The following is a 21,608-nucleotide window of genomic DNA, read 5'->3' as shown; positions in this document are numbered from 1 at the left end:
CATCAGAGAGGTGGAATGCAAAGACTAGTAATGTTTCATTAACTAATATCATCGGAGATACAGTTAATAGAGTTTAAAAATTGTCAAAATATAAAATGTTTAAGCATAAAATATTTTATTTTAATCTTTTCAAAGTAGAAGTAAAATGTATCTTTTCTGTCCTAAGTAGTACTTGCCTTTTAACTTTAAAAATTGAGTTGTCAACTAGTAGATCAATTTTGGTGTAGTTTTTTTGCCCCTTTCCTGAATATCCCCAGTCAATCTTATTCTAATAATTTGTCTTTTTTTTTTAACCCCTTAGCTAATGGGTGTAACCTTATAGTACTATATTATTTTGTCTTTCCATAATCTCTACCCTTTTCATTCTAATTTGCTTTGTCTAATCTTCTGTGAACTGAAAAAATAAAAGATACCAGCTTGGCTAGAGCTATAAATAAAGAATAAATTACACCAAGAATTTTGGATGAGTAAAGTTGATTCATTTTGAGTTATCTCTTTCAGAGGCCCAAGGGCCTTTTCCCTTTCTTAAGGGTTAATAGCTATGGCACAGGTGATTGAGTTGCTGGTAGTATGATCTTCGAGTAAATACAGCATAGCAGTTATCATTGTTTTACTTTTCTCCACCTTTTAGGATTAAATGTTAAATTATTCTCCATTTATGTATGATGTGTCAAAGTACATTCTACTGTCATGTATAACTAATTGGAACAAATTAAAAAAAAAATTAAGACCAAGACCCAAAGATGTGATCACCATTAAGTCAGGGCAGTGGCTTACTTTGTGAGATGACTAGAAAGGAGTGAATAGAGGATTTCAGGGGTATCAGCAAGTATGGTTCTTGGTCTGGGTTGTGTTTCCACTAGAAAAGTAATATATTTATGCTTTATATTCTTTTTATATTCCACAATAAAAACCGATTCTTCAAAGACTAAAAAAATGTTGTTTCCTTTTTTAGTCTTGTATAGATAGCTTTCAGATAGCAAAACTTTAATTACTATTTAAAATTTATTTACTCTAATTTATTATACATGAAAGAATGCATTTCAATTCATAGTACACATATAGAGCACAATTTTTCATTTCTCTAGTTGTACACAAAGTAGTCACATCATTTGTGTCTTCATACATGTACTTAGGGTAATGATATCCACCTTATTCTACCATCTTTCCTACCCCCATGCCCTCCCTTCCTCTCCCTTCCCTTTGCCCTATCTAAAGTTTCTTCATTCCTCCCATGCTCCCCTCCCCACCCCCATTATGGATCAGCATCCACTTATGATAGAAAACATTCAGCCTTTGGTTTTTTTGGGATTGGCTTACTTCACTTAAAATGATATTCTCCAACTTCATCCATTTACCTGCAAATGCCATGATTTTATTCTCTTTTAAAGGTGAGTAAAATTCCATTGTGTATATATACCACAGTTTCTTTATCCAATTATGAATAAAAACATCTAGTTTGGTTCACAATTTAGCTATTGTGAATTGTGCTGCTACAAACATTGATGTGGCTGCATTACTATAGTATGCTGCTTTTCAGTCCTTTGGGTATGAACAGAGGAGTGGAATAGCTGGGTCAAATGGTGGTTCCATTCCAAATTTTCCAAGAAATCTCCATACTGCTTTCCATATTGGCTGCACCAATTTGCAATCCCACCAGCAATGTATGATTGTGCCTTTTTCCCCACATCCTAGCCAACACTTATTGTTTGTATTCTTAATAGCTGTCATTCTGCCTGGAGTGAGTTGAAATCTTAGAGTAGTGTAAAACTATAATTCTTAATTGCTTTCATAATTAAAACCTGACAATCCCAACTACTATAGGTGTATTTTATAAATGTAGTATATGAAAAATACCAAAATTGAAGGATTTTTTTTTAATTACATTCAAATGCCTCCCAAGAACAGAATATTTAGACATCCCACAGTGATCCCTTATAAATAAGGAAAGTTACTTACTAGTTTATTTCAATTATGGGTTTTGATTTTTAAATATTTTTCCACCTATTCATTATTTTTTTTCTTTGAAATTCTCCAAAAGCAAGACACATCACAGTGATGTTAGAGGAATATAATATAAGAGAACATGTAACAGTCATCCAAAGATAGTTAAGATGATTTGAAAGTCTAAACAACTGTGTTTGTGGAGTTTTTTGGAGTTACATATTTTTACAATATGATCTACATTTGCATAAATATTAGACCCATTATTTTACTGTTTCTGGGTAACATTTCTAGAGTTGTAGGACAGCCTAAACCTTTATAGTTTAGGCTAACTTTGATTTGGTGAGGTTATTGTAAAAATGGTGAGAATTTCATGTAAGAATATGAAGATATCTGATCAATTTTTTTAGACATGGCCATAAGAAGGAAAAAATAATAATATGTTGTATTTAGTTCTCTTTCCATGGAAGATATTACTTCCTACTCATGACTTGCAGATATTTGTTATTACTAGTCATCTTCTTAATAATAATGTTAATTATAGTGTGCTAGACATTGTCAGGCATTTTATTTACATTATTTCAGTCCTCAGAAATTCTCACAAAAAATTAATGTGTAAATAGCCCTGTTATTGCAGATGAGGAACCTGAGGCTTATCGAATTTAAATAATTTACAGAGGTATTAAATTGTAAGGTGTGATTAAAAGACAAGTCTATTCCTTTCAAATGTTAGCTTCTTTCCAGTATGTCAACTTCTGGGTCCTATATTATAGCTATTATTTCTTCAGTTTCTTCTATAGTGCTTCAGTATATTGAATACATTATTTTATTTGATTCTCATAGCATATTTGGGAGATAGGTATAATAATCTACATTATTTTAGATGAATAGCAGGGGTTCATTTACATTAAGGGAGCTTGTCTAAGATAGTACTGAAAGCCAGTTCCACGCTCACCTCTGATGTACAGCCCATGCATTCTCTTCCCAATGCATTGTCTGCTTCACTTTCTAATAACTGCAAGGTTAGTTCAGTGTCTATTGTGTATATAAGCTGAGTTTCAGTTCAACTCTGTTCATAATATCACAGAGCTTAGAGAAGAGGATAAGCAGACTCTACCTCTTGGATTGCACTGGCATGCACAGCTGCAAGGCCTAACATGATCTTCACAGGGGTCTGAGAATCCCCTGAAATTAAATCCAGAATGTGTGAAGAAACATTTTTGGGGGGAACTGAACAAGAACTTTTGTTAAATTCTCAAAGGGGATCTCTGCATGGAAGGAAAAGACTAAAGCTGAGTCGGGGCAGGGATTCATCACCAAGTTTGCCAGTTTCTAAGTATAACCTGAAGCAATTTCCCTAACCTCTTGAACCTTTCTCTACATCTATAAATTTATGTCATAATGAGGATGAGATGAAATAATAATGTGAAAATACTTTGAAAAATGCCAAATAGAATACAACTATACTTATTAACTTCTGAAACTTCCATCTAAGATGTCATGACACGAAATGTCTTTTCTCTTCCCTTTATTAAAGGGCTGAGCCCACTTATGCCCATTCCCTTACATAACACTAGATAAATGTCACTCTCCATTGGCATTTGAAATTCACAGTGGCAGAATTTGAATTTTGAAATGAGAGTAGAGTTCCCAGCTTTAGTGTTAAAGAAGTTAACTCCTGAAGATTAGGAAGTTGTAATTGAGTCTTGGAATATGCATCTTTCTAGTTAGACTCATAATGAGTTTTGCCTGCTCATAAAACTCTTTCCTTTCCCCCTACAAACTGAAATGGAAATTCACTCCCAGAAAGTAATCACAACACTTTCAATAGATCCTGTGGTACTGGCAGAAGCTCAGTGCCCATTCTACCTATACACCTTCATTTAAAGAATAAAGGGAGAATTTACTTGCCAACATAAACTTCCACAAAAGTTAACAGAATGGAAACTGTAAAATTAGTTGTTGCTTCACGCCTGTGTCCCGCGCAAGTGGTGGGAATGGGGTTCCTCTTGGTGGAATGGGCTGGCTGCGAAATAAAGACTAAGAAAGAAAGGTCGTGTGACAAAAAAAACCACAGAACACAGGAAATGTTTTTAGAAAGGACAAGCTAGCCGACCTTAGGATGGAGCTTGCACACCGAAAAGAACAAAATGGCGCTTCCGCTTGCTTTATTTATAGCAGGGAACATGGAAGGTTTTTCATGGAATGTTCTTTGCCAGATAAGGTAGGAGGTGGGCTGTCCAGTTGCCAACGGGTTACACCCAACTTCGGAGCTATGAGGAGGGGTCTTCCTCATGGAGCGGAGATAGAGGTCATGTGCCTTGGTCAGTCTAATGCGTGCAGGGGAGCAGTGGATGGATCCCAAGGAAAAACCTAAATCTCCATGGCTTGATGTAATTCAGGAGTGGCTCCCCGCAGTTGCTCATTAGCCCTTTAGCCCTACACTTTTTTGTTTGCTTTTAGAGGTTGATCCACAAACAAAATTACTAATCAGTAAAGTTTCATCTTTTTTGTTTTTGACTTCCTTCTTAATCCACATTCCCTTCTATCCCATCACTCCCTCCTCTAGCACCAACTGTCAGAACTCTCAGTTCTCTACCCACAGAATACTTTAAAGGCACTAAGGAGTTAACATTCCTGACAACATTTAGCTTTCAGAAGAGGCAAACACTAAAGGCAGTGATTCATTTAAAGGTGTGAATTTTAGTGAATTTGAGATATCATTGGAAAAGTTGGAAGGACTTGTAGCACCAATTAAAAGCACTGACAGGCTGCTATGGACCCAGCAAATGGCCAAACCCTATGTATGCACACACCACTTAGGGAAAAGGAGGAAAACTCCAAATGTGAGTGGCATTAACAGCCAGGGAAAGCAATAGAGGAAGGTGGGGGGTGGTGGGGAAGGTGGTTACTTAGAAGGTAGAAACGCAATAGCATGGCCTCATGCAGGTCAGAATATAATTGTTGATTCAACTAAAACTGTCTTTGCCCTTGACTGAGACCAGGATACAAGAAATGGGCCCATGATTGATAATTTTGTGGCTTTATCCTTTCTATCAAGTACAAATATTAGGTGCAGAAAAATGTGCTATAAGAAACTTGTGGTAAAGATTTACAAATATAAGTGGAAACTTTATTGTCTCATATTTTCCAAAGTATCACTTCACATTCTTAATATGAAATGACCATGCATGCCAAATTAAAACTTCAACATCTAAAGACAAAGGAAACTTCCATAAACTTCTTGCATATTGGTTTCTCCACTGTTGCAGACAAATAGGTTCTATATGTACATTTGTGCTTCTAGGCGGCTTAATAAAGAGACCTAGAGTAGAAAGGAATGATTAGGTTGTGTTGAGTTGAGGTGATGGAAGAAGAGAGTGTTTGGGAAATCTCAGTCATATCTTTTACATCTGATGTATGTGTGACCTTTTTGCCAGATATGTATTAAACAAAAAGGAGAAGTTTAGTTTAATTATTCCTCAGGTGGGAAATGTGCTTAAAGGGCATGTTAATATGAGCTCTTTAATGAGATTGCAAATTTCTCAAGTGTATGATGATAATAGCAGCAGCTCCTCATAAATCCTATCTGCTTCCTCTGTGCCAGCACTCCACATTCCTTATTCTCACTTAATATTCCCCCAAGCCCTTTTAGGTAAATATATTTTATAACCATTTTACAGATGTGAAAAACAAGACTAGAAGGGTCAAGTAACCTACCAATGGCCCCTCAGCTCATAAGTACTGATGCTGAGATTCCAAACCTGGCCTATCTGGTTTAAGGCCCCAATTCTCAAGCTATTCTGCTTCCCTTTATATCATTACATCCCACAGTATGGAGGAAAAAAAGAGTATTTGTAAGGATGATGAGTGAAAATTAACACCTTAAGTTCGATAAAAATATTTATTTTTAAGTACAAGTTATTTCCATTTTAAACAAAAATGATTGATTCTATAAAATATAACAGTGAAACCATTTTTAGACTATTCATTATGATTATAATTTCTTGTGTTGTGAGTAATTGCTTAATATATGGTATAGTAGAAAGAGCTGGGCATTAGAGTGAGTTGGACCTAGTGTGAATGTTTTCCAGTCTGCTGATATTAGGACCTTGAGAAAACAACTAACAGTTTCTTCATATAAGTTGAACCCATGATGCTTGTTTTACATGACTAAGTGTGAAGTACTTGATATAGTAGGTACTCAGTAAAAAACATTTAACTTATCCATGTTTAGAAAGCTTCTTTTTTTTAAGAACTTTTAAGATGAAATTTTAACAGTTTTCTTGTAAAACTAAAACATAATTCAACTCTTAAGGTTCAGGCAGTCTCTAAAAATGAAGATATGTGAAGCATCCTTAACGCATTTCATCAAGTCAGCAAACACACCTCAAATATATCTTTTTACTGTGCAGAACTGAGGGGTTGGTCAGCTAGGTTCAAAGCCCAGTTCAGTATCTACTAGTATTAATGCTCTGGATGGACTCTTTGCTTTTCTGGGTCTTGATTCCTCATCTGTAAAGTGAGAATAATGGCAGAATTTACCCCCATGGTAACTATGTAGATAAATGAAATACTTGCCAAATATTAAGTACTCAGTAAATTTTAGTTGTTATCACTGATACTTGTATAGGGTGCATGACTGTAAATATATCAATGTAGACATCAATAGTTTTAGAAAATCTTACTGTTTGTTTTGTTGTTGTGTTTTATGAGTAGGGTAAGTCAAGAAGGTAATATTTGCATGGCAATTAGTTTTTAAAATTTATAAAATTCAAATACTATGATCATTGTTCTAACTAGGACACATGGGCTTTGGTTTAATTTGTGGCCCACTCTGTGGCTTAGAAGCTTCTCTTAGTAATTCATTGCACTGCAGATCCCAGTGATGAAGAGTGTAACACTGAACCAGAAATTCTTGGATGACACCCAAAATTTGCTAGGTAAAAGAGCCCACAGGTACTCAGTGCTGGTGTTACAAACCATTTAGAATGAAGAAAATGCTTTCTAAAGATAAACCATAGGGTGGTGATAAATAATCCTCCTTAAAATGACTAAGACCTCTATGCCAAAGCAGTTCTGGTAGTATCTAACTCAGGATTATCAACTTATCAGAGGAGGAAGGTATAATTTTTCTACAACTACACAGGGTTTCTAGTGTGTTGACACTAGGATTAGAGTTTGAAGAACAGTAATTGCTGGTTCTACATATTTTTTTCAGAAAGTCACCTTCCAAAAATTACCCTCCCATAATCTAAAATCCTTTCTCCCCCACCCCACCTGTAATATACACAGCATGATCTCCTCCCTACTGAATTTCTTCCTCTCAGCCAACCTTTTTACCATCAAATACAGTGGGCATCTATGACAAACAGTTCATGAGTCATTCCGTGTCTGCTGGGAGAAATATGGAACAAATGAATCTGTTTTCTTCCAGGCTAAAGCCTACCTGAGGATTGCTATGGAAGTGGTCAGAAGATTGCCACCGCCTCCAGAATGATTCCCTGTGTGCCCTGGAAATTGTCCTCGTATTTGATCAGAAAGAGATCTTTGGAAACAAGCACTGTGGTGGTAGAACCTTCAGAAATAATAGCAACCATGATTGTTTCATTTCTAAGGAAATAATGTCTTATTGTAGATTTGATTTGTTAAGCTATGACCCTCAGCTAAAATTTTCATGTATCAATGCTAATTGCTATATATTTAGGATTTGTGTGTGTGTGTGTGTGTGTGTGTGTGTGTGTGTCAACTGCACCAAACTGCTTTTGTTTTATTGAACTACCTCTTGAGGAATCATGGGTTTAGGATGTTATAATCCCAACATGAGAGAGAACTACACTCTTCAGGATAGCAGAGTTAATCATTTAAAGGATATACTAAATTTGTACATGGACACAAATGTAACGCCTCCCCTCCAAGAAATTTGGTCTGCATTTAAATACTGTCTATAGTGTTATCTTGGACATATTTTTAATAAAGTTGAGCCTCTGCTTCCATCAAGACCAGACTCTTACCCCAGACTTAACGAATCTGCATCTCCAGGAATAGGGCCTGGCATGTGTATTATGAAAATTTAAATTTGTCATGGCAATAATAGAAATAAATAAATAATATTTATCAAGTGCTTTCTATGTGTCCTCACATTCTTCCATTCATATGAGTGGAATACTATTCATTTTACAAATGAAGACACTTAGGTATAGGAAGGTTAAGTGTCTTGCCAAGGGTTACTATTTCCTAGTGATGAAGCTGGGATGTGAATTTGGGTAGCTGGGTACTGAATTCCTCCTTTTGTACACCAGTGTGCATTTGTTAATTTCAAGAGTAATATATTCTTCAATGTGACCATGAACCCTCCTCCACCACTACCTTTTAGGAACATTTCAGGAGTTCATGTTTCAAATAATATGCTTTGAAAAACATATATCTTATCTAGTTAAGGCTCAGTCAAGGACTTTGCAAGGTCAGGTGAGAGATAGTTGTAAAACTGCAAGTACTGATAAGAATGAGTCATTATTGTCAGTTATAAGGAAGTGGTCTAGGATATTTGTCAAATGCTTTGATGTCCTTTGCTCTGTGGTTATCAGCCAGAAAGTTAGGAAAAGAGTTGCATATCATTATAAACACATTTTCAGGCAACACCCTATATTGCTATTCATAGCCGCTTTATGTGTAAGAGCCAAAAATAACTCAAAATTTCTTGAATGGGTGAATGGACAAGCAAACAGTGGTACATGTATACCTTAAAATATGACTCCACAGTTAAAAATGAACGAACTATGGATATGTGCAATATCTTGGGTGAATTCCAGATAATTATGCATGGTGAAAAACTCAATCCCTTTCAACATTCTTGAAGCAACAAGATTATAGAAATGGAAAACAGATTACTGCCAACCATGTTATATAGGGAAGGGGTCAGAGGGAATTGAATGTGGCTATAAAAGGGCAATAGGAGAGATCTGTGTGATGATGGAGATATTCTCTATTGTGATTCTTTGATGTCAGTACCTTGCTTGTGATATTGAACTACAGTTTTGCAAGATGTTACTGTTGGGCGAAATCAGATTAAGGACAAATGGAATCTATATTATTTCTTGCAACTGTATATAAATTACAATATGTCTAAATAAAAATAAAAGTCCAGTTAAAAGGAACATGTGCTGCTGTATGTGAACTGAAATTTGGGGACCACTTATCCATACTAATTTATATCACGAGTAAAACTTTTGTGGACACAGTAATCATCATTCATCACTGAGAAGGAAATAATGACTTAAAGTTGCAGATGGTTACTTTTATTGTTAATTTAGGAAGGAAACAATAAAGATGACCATTGAGCACTTCTGCATACTAAAAAGCAAGTACTTAAACCAAACTTAACTCTGAAAAACAGGATTTTAGTAAGATTTAGAGGAGCTTTATGTGCCATAATCTGGAACATTTAGTGTAGAAATGGGAAAAGTAGTCTCTACATATGACTGTCCCCTCTTCTCCTTCACTTAATTAGTGTCTACAGATGCTTCAGAGAAAGTTATTGGGAAAAACATGGAGATGGAATATACATACAGATTTAGAAGTGGAAGGAGGGAAATGAGCCATAAAAGCAAGAAGTAAAAAGCCTTGAGGTCAATCCCCAGTACCACACACACACACACACACACACAAAAAAAAAAGATTTTAAGAGCTCTTTTCAAAGATAAGACTCGAGCATAGCTAGTCTGCTTGTCTGCCTGTTAAGGAGTAATATTCTTTCTTTCTTTTCATGTGTCTATATAGAGTGGAGAGAATGACTGTTCTGCTATCCAAGGGAGAAAGTGGACTTCCTTGCTTGCTGCATTCCAGGAAAGAAGCTGTGACTCATCCTAAGGGAAAATCTCTTCCCAAAGCCCTTTATGTTCTTTGACTTCAGCCAGATTCTAAGATTCCTAAGGCAGGCTACAGGGAAAACTGAAGTCTCCCTTCTCTGCTTTGGACTTAAGTTGGTAAATCCATCTAAGTTAATGTTTGGGTATTTCATAGCCTACTGTGGTCACTTATCTTTGAATCCAGCTTTTGTGCATAGTAAAGCCCACATTTACATATGCCTTTATCTGAAGTCTGCATCTCTCAGTTCCACATAAGGAAAGAACCCCAGACCCCTGCCTTACTTCAAGAAAATGCAGAATATCTTTATAGACTCCTAGACAGAACTCAAGAGTGTGTTAGAGGTTAGCCAGTCCCACTCCTCCATTTGAAGCACATATAGTAAAAAGAAAGCTTACCACTGGGCAAAAACTTTTTTAGGGGGTTGGTGGAGATTCTCACATAGTACAATACATATGCTGGAAAATACTGAAGACATAAATATACAGCTTCAGTGATTATTCACAAAGTGAACATTCACATGACTACCAGCCAGGTTAAAAAGTAGAACCCTGCCAGCATTCAGAAGCCCAGGGGTTTCCTTCAGTCACTACCCCTCTGCCCATGCAGAGCTAACCCACTGCTGAGGTCTTAACACTTAATCTGTGCCTTAAACATTAGAGTTGGCCTATTCTTTGAAACTTATATTAAGTAGAATCATATATAAAGCTTTAATAAAAACTTAATTTAAAAAAAAATGTTTGGGGCTGGGGTTGTGGCTCAGTGGCAGAGAGCTTGCCTCACATGTATGAGGCACTGGGTTTGATCCTCAGCACCACATAAATAGGTAGGTAGGTAGGTAGGTAGGTAGATAGATAGATAAGATAGATAGATATACTGTATCCATCTACAACTAAAAAAATCTTTTTTAAAAAAGAATGTTTTGGCAATGCATGATTTTTTTGCATTTTCATTTTAAATTCAGAGGTAGCTTACAAAGTCCAAAAGCAACAATGACAAACTACTGAGGAGAATTTGAGTTTTTCTTAGGTAGGAGAAAATCGGAAAAAGCATCATACCCACATTTGTGACAAGAAAAAAAACTGATCCAGGTGTGGTGGCACACAACTGTAATCCCAGCAATTGGGGAGGCTGAGGCGGAAGGATCACAATTTTGAAGGCAGCTCCGGAAATTTAGTGAGGCCCTAAAAAACTTAATAAGACTCTGTCTCAAAAAATAATAAAGACTGGGGATGTAGCTCAGTGGTAAAGCACCCTTAGGTTTAATTCCCAGTGTGTCCCCCACCAAAAAATCTGAATGAACTACAGAATTACAACTTGTCTTTTAAAAATAATAATTATTAATACATTTTAATTCTACAAATTTAATGAATTTCAAGAGTGTCATTTCCATACATGTGCATTTCACGCTTTGATTATCTTTACCTCCCCACGGCCTTTGTCCTCCCATCTCTCCTCTCTTGCCCTGGTCTTATTCCCCTTCCCTAATATTCCCTTTTCTACTTTGGTGATTCTGGTTTTTTTTTTTTTTTTTTTTGGTTCTTTTACTTTTCTTTTTTTTTTTTTTTTTTTAAAGAGAGAGTGAGAGAAAGAGAGGGAGAGAGAGAGAATTTTAATATTTATTTTTTAGTTATCGGCGGACACAACATCTTTGTATGTGGTGCTAAGGATCGAACCCGGGCCGCACGCATGCCAGGCGAGCGCGCTACCACTTGAGCCACATCCCCAGCCCTCTTTTACTTTTCACATGAGAGAAAATATGCAAAACTTATCTTTCTGTTCTTGCTTGTTTTGCTTAATGTGATGACCTCCAGTTCCATCTATTTTCCTACAACTGACAAGATTTCATTCTTTATGGCTGAATAATACTCCATTATGTATATATCCCATATTTTTTAATCCATTCATCTGTTGAGGGGCATCTAGGCTTATTCCATATTTTGGCCATTGTGATTAGTGCTGCAATAAGCATAGGTATGCTGACTTCATCTCCTTTAGGTATATGTACCCCAAAGTGGTATACCTAGATCATATGGTAGCTGTGTATTTAGTCTTCTGAGGAACCTTGATACTGTTTTCCATTGTGGCTGTACTAATTTACATTTCCACTAACAATGTATAAGGGTTTCTTTTTCTCCACATCCTTACCAGTATTTTATTTTTTTTTTTAATAATAGAAACTCTGAAGAGGGTGAGAAAGAATCTCAGTGAAGTTTTGATGTGCAGTTTCCTGATGGCTCAAGATGTTGAGCATCTTTATTTCATATATTTACTTCTTTTTTTAAAAAAAATTAGATGTAGATGGGCACAATGCCTTTATTTTCTTTCTTTCTTTCTTTCTTTCTTTCTCTTTCTTTCTTTCTTTCTTTCCTTTCCTTCTTTCTTTCCTTTCCTTCTTTCCTTCTTTCCTTCTTTCTTTCTTTCTTTCCTTCTTTCTTTCCTTCTTTCTTTCTTTCCTTCTTTCTTTCTTGCCTTCTTTCCTGCCTTCTTTCTGCCTTCTTGCCTTCTTTCTTTCTTTCTTTTTCTTTCTCTTTCTTCCTTTCTTTTTCTTTCCCTTCCTTCCTTCCTTCCTTCCTTCCTTTCTTTCTTTCTCTCTCCTTCCTTCCTTCCTTCCTTCCTTCCTTCCTTCCTTCCTTCCTTCCTTCCATCCATCAAACCCAATGCCTCACACGTGCTAGGCAAGCACTCTACCACTGAACCACAACCCCAGCCCCATATTTACTTCTTTTGAGAATCATTTGCCCAATTATTGACTGGATTATTCTTTTGTCATTAATTTTTTGAGTTCTGTATATATTCTGGATATTACTGCTCTGTCAGATGAATAGCTGGCAAAGGTTTTCTACTATTCTGTGGGTTTTCTCTCCACTCTGCTGATTGTTTCCTTTGCTGTACAGAAGCTTTTGAATTTGATGTAATCCCAGTCGTCAATCCTTGCTTTTATTCCCTAAGCTATTGGAATCTTATTCAGGAAATCGCCTGTGCTAATACCTTGAAGTGTTTTCCCTATGTTTTTTCTCTAGTAGTTTTTAAAGTTTCAGAACTTCCATTCAGGTCTTTGATCCATCTTGAGTTGATTTTTGTACAGGATGAGAAATGTGGGTCTACTTTCTATCTTCCACATGTGGACATCCAGTTTTCCCAGAATCATTTGTTGAAGAGGATATCTTTTCTCTAACATTTGTTCTTGGCACTTTTGTCAAAAACACAGGTGGCTGTAGGTGTGCACATTTATTTCTGGGTCCTCTATTCCATCTCCTTACCCTGTGTGTCTGTCTCTATGCCAGTACCATGCTGGTTTTATTATTATGGCTCAGTAATATATTTTGAAATCAGGTCTTATGATGCCTCCCAGAATCTCCTGACTATGAGTGATGTTGGAGTCTAACAGAAAAGTTTGACAACATGCTTGAGGAAACAAGGGGTTTTAGAAAAGTGGTGGAAACTAAAAAAAAAAATGCTAGAAATGAAAAAACAGCAACAGATGAAGAATCCCTTTGGGCTCATCAGTAAACATGATAAAGAAAGAAATATGAATTTGAAGGTAGATGAACAAGAAACACTCAAATTGGGATACAAAGAATAAAAAGTTAAAAGCACACACAGTATGCAAGAGTGGGGGATAATTGGTACCTCATAAGAAGAGGAGAGGGACACTGAACAAAATATTTAAAGGAAACTACTAGATTTCTAGAAGGTATGAAACTACAAATTCAGAAAGGTCTAAACAAGTTTTTCTTTTTTTTTAATCTAGACACTTTGTATTGAAACTGTAGAAAAACAGAGAAAGAGAAAATGATGAAGCAGTAAAAATGTTACATATAAACAAAAATAATTACAGCACATTCCCTGTAAGGCATAAGAGGTATGTTTAAAGTACTAAATTGACAAACACAACTGTCAATCCAGAATTCTATGCCAATGAAAACATTCAAAAGGTAAGATTCATTTCAGAAAACAAAAGCCAAGACAGTTCATTTATAGTGCACTACACTGCCATAAATGTAATAGGAAGTTCTTTGGGTAGAACACCAGACACACACTCTGATCTATATGAGGAAATAAGAATCTCTGAAAATGGTTCAAATGAAGGTAAATACAAGAAATACTTATTTCTTATTTGTAAATGTTCTAAAAGACAATTGACTAAATATAAATAGTAACAATGTATTATAAGTTTATAGCAAGTGGCAACAATAACACAGGAGATGAGGAGCACATACTAAGAGTATACCCTTATAAAGTTCTGACACTATACAAGAAATGGTATGTTATTTGAAGGTAGATTGTGAGTAATGAAAGCTAAACATTGTAAATTTTAAAACAGCTACTAACAGTTTTAAAATAAAGTTAAGTAACTGACCAGCAGTAGAGAGAAAACAGAGTAATAAAAATACCTAGTCCAAAAGCAAGCAGAATTAGAGGTACAAAAGAAATACTAAAACAAATAAAAAATAGCAAGATGGCAGATTTTAATCCAAATATATTCATAATTTCAATAAATAAAAATGTCCCAAACATATTAATTAAAAGACAGAGACTGTCAGTTTGGATAAAAAAAGAAAGACCCAATTATATACTGTCTAAAAGAAAGCAATTTTTTTCCTTTCCTTCTTTTGAGACTCATTATGTTTTTCGTTGCCTTAGGCTGGTCTCCAACTCCTGGGCTCAAGTGATCCTCCTGCCTCAGACTCTGGAGGGGCTGGGATTAAGTCATGAGCCACCACACCTGGATAAGAAAAACATCTTAAATACCAAGATAAAAAAAGATGGAAACAAATGCACTATAATTAGTGAAAGGTAGAGGGCTGGGGCTGTAGCTCAGTGGCAGAGCACTTGCCTAGCATGTGTGAGGCACTGGGTTTAATCCCCAACACCACAGAAAAATAAACAAATAAAAGTGTTGTGTCCATCTACAACTACAAAAAACAAAGGTGGAGTGACTATAACATCAGATACTAAAGAGCAAAAAGTATTACCAGGGATGTAGAAAAACATTACATAATGATTGATAAAGAAGATAAACAAGAAGATGTAGCAATACTAAATATCCACCTAACAAAACAGGCTTGAAATATAAGGAACAAAAATAGAACTAAAAGTAAATAAATTTGCAATTGTAGTTGGAGACTTCAATATGTATCTCTCAGTATTCAATGGGACCAGAATAGACAATTAGTAAGGATTATAAGACCTAAACAAAACCAAACACTTAGAGGCTACTCGACCCCAAAACAAGCAGAATACATATTATTTTCCCATGTATGTGGGATATTTAACAAGTTAGACCATATTCCAGACCATAAACATACTTAAGCACATTTAACATAACAAATCATGTAAAATATTCATAAAAGAATTATAGAATATAATAACAAAAGGATATCCAAAAATTCCCAAATATGTGAAAATAAAACAATTTGGGGAATCCAAGATGGCCGGCCAGAGAGAGGCAGCATTCTGTGTCTCACCATGACCTGAGTGGGAATACTGCTTCTCTGTGAGCAATATTCCTGCTTCCATGCAAGAATCACGGCCAACGTGCCTGTCCAGGGCTCCAGGGCTCAGCGTCAGAGTAGGTCTCCCAACTGCTCGCCCACACAGGACTACCTGGTACCCAAGAGGGACCATCATCAGCGGCGCAGAACTTTTGGCCACCCACCAGAGCAGAAATCACCAACCCCGCTCCCACAGAAGACACCCAGAAGCTTCCCACACACAGGAATTCCTGCTGCCACTCCTGTATGAACCCCCATCTATCAGCGTAGGGCTCGGCCGTTTGCCACCATCTTGGGGCTCTACAGCAGCAGACATAGGCCCCTATGCGCAGTAGCCTGCCTGCACACGAGAACTTCACACAGGCTCTGAAGTCAGCCGACAGCCTGACACAGAGCTCCTCTCTGAACTCATCGTCCAATGCCATCACTCAGCTCCCTGCACCTGACCTGACAGCTCACTGCTGAAAGCAGGCGCCTCCATCTTGGGTCACCTTCATCACCCTCAGTGGGGGACAACTCCCAGTTTGGAACTCCAGCTGGCCAGGTACTCACTTTCTAACTCCCCCCTCTCCCTAGAAGCCACTACCCTGGCACAGTGACATCCTGGTTACCTTCACCATCCTGAGGGTGGAGATAAAAGCTAACAACAGACAACCCCACCTATTGGATAAGAAGGAAAGCAGGAAAGATACTGATTTCCAACCAAAACAATCCCTGTGTCTTCCTTCAAGATTTTTTTTTCCCTCTCTCCATTCTCCCACCCTCACATCCCCACGTACTTTGGTGATGTGAAACCAAGTACTTTGCATGAATTAGGATTTTGAGGACTGGGGCATCTGAATAGTATATTCTAGTTGTGATGTATATTCTTTTTTTTCCCTTTTTTTCCCCACCAATTTTTACTATTTTAACATTTTTTATTTTTCTTTATATATGTGTGTGTGTTTTATGTATTCTGTCTTCCCACTTACTTGTATACCCAAAATTACTTCCTCTCTCTTCTTTTGCTATTAATCATCTTCTTTAGATTTCTCTTTCACACTTCCTAAGATATAACAATTCTGTATCCTCACTTCCTACCTCCTCAGCATATCATCCTACTCCTCTCCCCTGGTTCTTGTCCACCATCAGAAACTGTAACCCCTTTTACAAACCTACTGAGCATATTGTAGGTAATAATTGAATTCACCATTTCTTACATTGTGACCAAACTGTAAACATCTTATTAGCAAACATTTGTTTTTAGGGTGTATGTTGTTTATATTGGGATCTGATAACATTGTTCTTCACCTCAAAGGAGAGGTATTGGATCCTTACAGGGGCATTATAAGCCTATAGGGTAAAAATGGTTACACCTTAGATTCACAGTGCTGAAACGGAAGACACACAAGCAATTTGAAAAGACAAGAGAAGAAAGTGCCCCAAACAAATCAAGATACCACATTATCAAAATCCATGGCCAGCACACCAGAAGAAATGACATAGAAGGAGATCAGGATGTACATAATTAAAGTGTTCTGCGAATTAAAGGATGATATAGGAGAGCAAATACAGGCAGCAAAAGATCATTTTGACAAAGAGCCACATGAGCAAATATAGGAAGCAAAAGATGACTTCAATAGGGAGATAGAGGTTCTTAAAAAAACCAAACAGAAATCCTTGAAATGAAAGAAATAATAAACCAAATTTAAAGTTCAATTGAAAGCATCACCAACAGATTAGACCACTTGGAAGACTGGACCTCAGAAAATGAAGACAAAATATATAATCTTGAAAAGAATGTAGAACACACATTGAAAATGGTAATAAACCATGAGCAGAACATTAAAGAAATATGGGATAGCATAAAAAGACCAAATTTAAGATTGGGATAGAGGAAGGTATAGAGTTCCAAACCAAAGGAATGAGCAACCTATTCAATAAAATAATATTCGAAAATTTTCAAAACATGAAGAATGAACTGGAAAACCAAATTCAGGAGGCTTACAGGATGCCAAATATACAAAATCACAACAGCCACACCAAGGAACATTGAAAATGCCTAACATACAGAATAAGGAGAGAATATTAAAAGCCAAGGTAAAAAGGAGTCAGATTACATATAGGGAAGACCAATTTGATTATGTGCAGATTTTTCAACCCAGACCCTGAAACCTAGATGATCCTGGAACATTTATCAAGCTCTGAAAGAAAATAGATGCCAACCAAGAATCTTATATCCAGCAAAATTAAGCTTTAGATTTGATGGTGAAATAAAAACCTTCCATGATAAACAAAAGTTAAAAGAATTTACAACTAGAAAGCCTGCACTACAGAACATTGTTGGCAAACTATTCCATGAAGAAAAATTGAAAAGGAACAATGAAAATTAGCAAAGGGAGGTATTACACTAAAGAAAAAACTAATCAAAGGAGAAACAAAATCAAGTTAAATACCAAAAATAAACAAAAATGGCTGAGAATAAAAATCATGTCTCAATAATAACCCTGAATGTTAATGGCCTAAACTCACCAATCAAAAGACATAGACTGGCTGATTGGATTTTTAAAAAGACCCAATAATATTCTGCCTCCAAGAGACTCATAGGAAAAGACATTCACAGACTGAAGGTGACAGTTTGGGACAAATCATACTACTCACATGGACTGCAGAAGCAAGCAGGGGTTTCCATCCTCATATCAAATAAAGTAGACTTCAAGCCAAAGTTAATCAAAAGGGATAAAGAAGGATATTTCATACTGCTTAAGGGAGCCAGTCATCAACTAGACATAACAATGATAAATTTATAAGTCCTAAACAATGGAGCATCTACATTCATCAAACAAACTCTTCTCAGGTTCAAGAGCCAAATCGACCACAACAAAATAATTCTGGGTGACTATAACCCACCTCTTTCACCACTGGATAGATCATCCAAACAAAAGCTGAACAAAAACTATAAAACTCAATAATATAATCGATAACTTAGACTTAACTGACATATATAGAATATTTCATCCTTCAATGAACGAATACACTTTCTTCTCAGCAGCATGGATCCTTCTTTAAAATAGACCATATGTTATGCCACAAAGCAACTCTTAGCAAATATAAAAAAGTAGAGATACTACCCTGCATTCTATCAGATCATAATGGAATAAAATTAGAAATCAATGATAAAAAAATAAAAGGTACTCCAACACCTGGAGCCTAAATAATATGCTATTGAATGACCAGTGTGTTGCAAAATATAACAAGGAGGAAAAAATTCTTAGAAGTAAATGAGAACACAGATACAACGTATCAAAATCTCTGGGACACTATGAAGGCAGTAATAAGAGGAAAGTTCATTGTATGGAGTTCATTCCTTAAAAGAAGAAAAAAGTCAACAGTAAATGACTTAACATTTCAACTCAAAGCTCTAGAAAAAGAAGAACAAATCAACACCAAAAAGCAGTAGAAGACAGGAAATAATTAAAATCAGAGCTGAAATCAATGAAATTCAAACAATTGACAAAACAAAAAGTTGGTTCTTTGAATAAATAAATAAAATTGACAAACAGCCATGCAAATGAAAAGAAGGAGGGAAAAAACTCAAATTACTAACATATGTGATGAAAAAGGAAATATTACAACAGACACTACAGAAATACAGAGGATAATTAGAAATTATTTTGAAAAAACTTGTACTCCAATAAAATAGAAAATATCAAAGGCTTTGACAAATTTCTAGAGTCCTATAATTTACCCAGATTGAATCAGGATGATATACACAATTTAAACAGATCAATTTCAAGCAATGAAATAGAAGATGCTGTCAGAAGCCTACCAACCAAGTAAAGCCCAGGACCAGATGGATACAATTGAGTTCTACAAGACCTTTAAAGAAGAACTAACACAAATACTCTCCAATTTATTTCAGGAAGTAGAAAAAGAGGGATCACTTCCAAACTCATTCTATGAGGCCAATATCACCCTGATTCCAAAACCACGCAAAGACATATCAAAGAAAAACTTCAGACCAATATCTCTAATGAACATAGATGCAAAAATTCTCAATAAAATTCTGGCAAATCGAATACAAAAACATCAAAAAGATAGTATTCCATGATCAAGTGGGATTCATCCCAGGGATGCAAGATTGGCTCAACATATAGAAACCAATAAATGTAATTCATCACATCAATAGACTTAAAGATAAGAACCATATGATCATCCCAATAGATGCAGAAAAAGCATTTGACAAAACACAGCACCCCTTCATGTTCAAAACACTGCAAAAACTAGGGATAACAGGAACATATCTCCACAATGTAAAACTAACTATGCTAAATCCCAGGCCAATATCATTCTAAAGAGAGAAAATTGAAAGCATTCCCTCTAAAACTGGAACAAGACAGGGATGCCCACCTTTACTACATCTATTTAACATCGTTTTTGAAACACTGGCTAGAGCAATTAGACAAAAGAAGTTAAAGGGACAGAGATAGGAAAAGAAGAATTCAAATTAGCACTATTTGCCAATGATATGATCCTATACTTAGAAAACCCAAAAAATTCCACCAGAAAACTTCAGGAATTAGTAAATGAATTCAGCAAAGTAGCAGGATACAAATTCAACACCCATAAATCAAAGGTATTTCTATATATCAATGACAAATCTTCTGAAGGGGAAATGAGGAAAACTATCCCATTTACAATAGCCTCAAAAAAAAAAAAACTTGGGAATCAAACTAATGAAAGAGGTGAAAGAACTCTACAATGAAAACTGCAAAATACTAAAGAAAGAAATTAAAGAAGACCTTAGAGGATGGAAAGATTTCCCTTGTTCTTGGTTAGGCCGAATTAATATTGTCAAAATGACTATACTACCAAAAGCACTATACAGATTTAATGCAATTCCGATCACAATCCCAATGACATTCCTCATAGAAATAGAAAAAGCAGTCATGAAATTCATCTGGAAAAATAAGAGACCCAGAACAGCTAAAGCAATCCTTAGCAAGAAGAGTGAAGCAGGTGGTATCACTATACCAGAGCCTAAACTCTACTACAGAGCAATAGTAACAAAACAACATGGTATTGGCACCAAAATAGACAGGTAGACCAATGGTGCAGGATAGAGGACACAGAGACAACCCACATAATTACAGTTATCTTATACTAGACAAATGCACCAAAAACATACATTGGAGAAAGATAGCCTCTTCAACAAATGGTACCAGGAAAACTGGAAATCCATATGCAACAAAATGAAATCAAACCCCTATCTTTCACCATGCACAAAACTCAAGGACCTAGGAATCAAGATCAAGGACCTAGGAATTAAGTCAGAGACCTTGTGTCTAATAGAAGAAAAAGTAGGCCCTAATCTCCATCATGTGGGATTAGGCCCCAACTTCCTTAATAAGACTCTTATAGAGCAAGAATTAAAATCAAGAATTAATAAACTAAAAATCTTCTCAGTAAAAGAAACAATCAGTGAGGTGAGCAACCAGTGCAGGCTCTCTAAGCCTACAGCTTGGGAGCAAATTTTTACCACTTGCACATCAGATAGAGCACTAATCTAACTCAAAAAGCTAAACACCAAAAGAAACAAATAACCCAATCAATAAGTGGACCAAGGAACTGAACAGATACTTTTCAGAAGGTGATATACAATCAATCAACAAATATATGAAAAAATGTTCAACATCTCTAGCAATTAGAGAAATGCAAATCAAAACTTCTCTAAGATTTCATCTCACTCCAGTCAGAATGGTAACTATTAAGAATACAAACAACAGTAAGTATTGCCAAGGATGTGGGAAAAAAGGCACACTCATACATTGCAGTATGGAGATTCCTTGGAAAACTTGGAATGGAACCCCCATTTGACCCAGCTATTCATCTCCTTGGTCTCTACCCAAAAAGCTTAAAAACGGCATACTATGGAGACACAAACCACATCAATGTTTATTGCAGCACAATTCACCATAGCTAAACTATGGAACCAACCTAGATGCCCTTCAGTAGATGAATGGATAAGGAAAATGTGGTATATATACAGAATGAAATATTACTCAGCAATAAAAGAGAATAAAATTATGCATTCATAGGTAAATGGATGGAGTTGGAGACCATAATGCTAAGTGAAGTTAACCAAAAAACCAAACATCAAATGTGTTCTCTGATATAAGGAGGCTGATTCATAGTGGGGTTGGGAGAGGGAGCATGGGAAGAATAGACGAACTCTAGATATGGCAGAGGGGAGGAAGAGCAAGGGAGGGGGCAAGGGGTATAAAAAAGATGGTGGAATGAGATGGACATCATTACCCTAAG

The 21,608-nt window shown here is 36.1% G+C and overlaps 1 protein-coding gene across 1 annotated transcript in view; it reads left to right on the top strand.

Annotated features, from left to right (window-relative positions):
• The window catches only part of NUBPL (NUBP iron-sulfur cluster assembly factor, mitochondrial), a 232,470-nt gene extending 223,385 nt beyond the window's left edge, over positions 1-9,085 (top strand). The window contains exon 11 of the mRNA XM_081293295.1: positions 7,382-9,085. Within this exon, the coding sequence (XP_081149421.1) occupies positions 7,382-7,444 (63 nt within the window). The 3' untranslated portion in view covers positions 7,445-9,085. The remainder of the gene's footprint in view (positions 1-7,381) is intronic.
• Positions 9,086-21,608: the final 12,523 nt, after the last annotated feature.

The sequence above is a fragment of the Spermophilus citellus genome, assembly GCF_964194105.1.
Source record: "Spermophilus citellus genome assembly, chromosome: 4".
In the NCBI taxonomy this organism is placed as follows: Eukaryota; Metazoa; Chordata; class Mammalia; order Rodentia; family Sciuridae; genus Spermophilus; species Spermophilus citellus.
The sequence above is the reverse complement of the archived record's forward strand: the minus strand, read 5'-3'. Positions and strand labels throughout refer to the sequence as shown.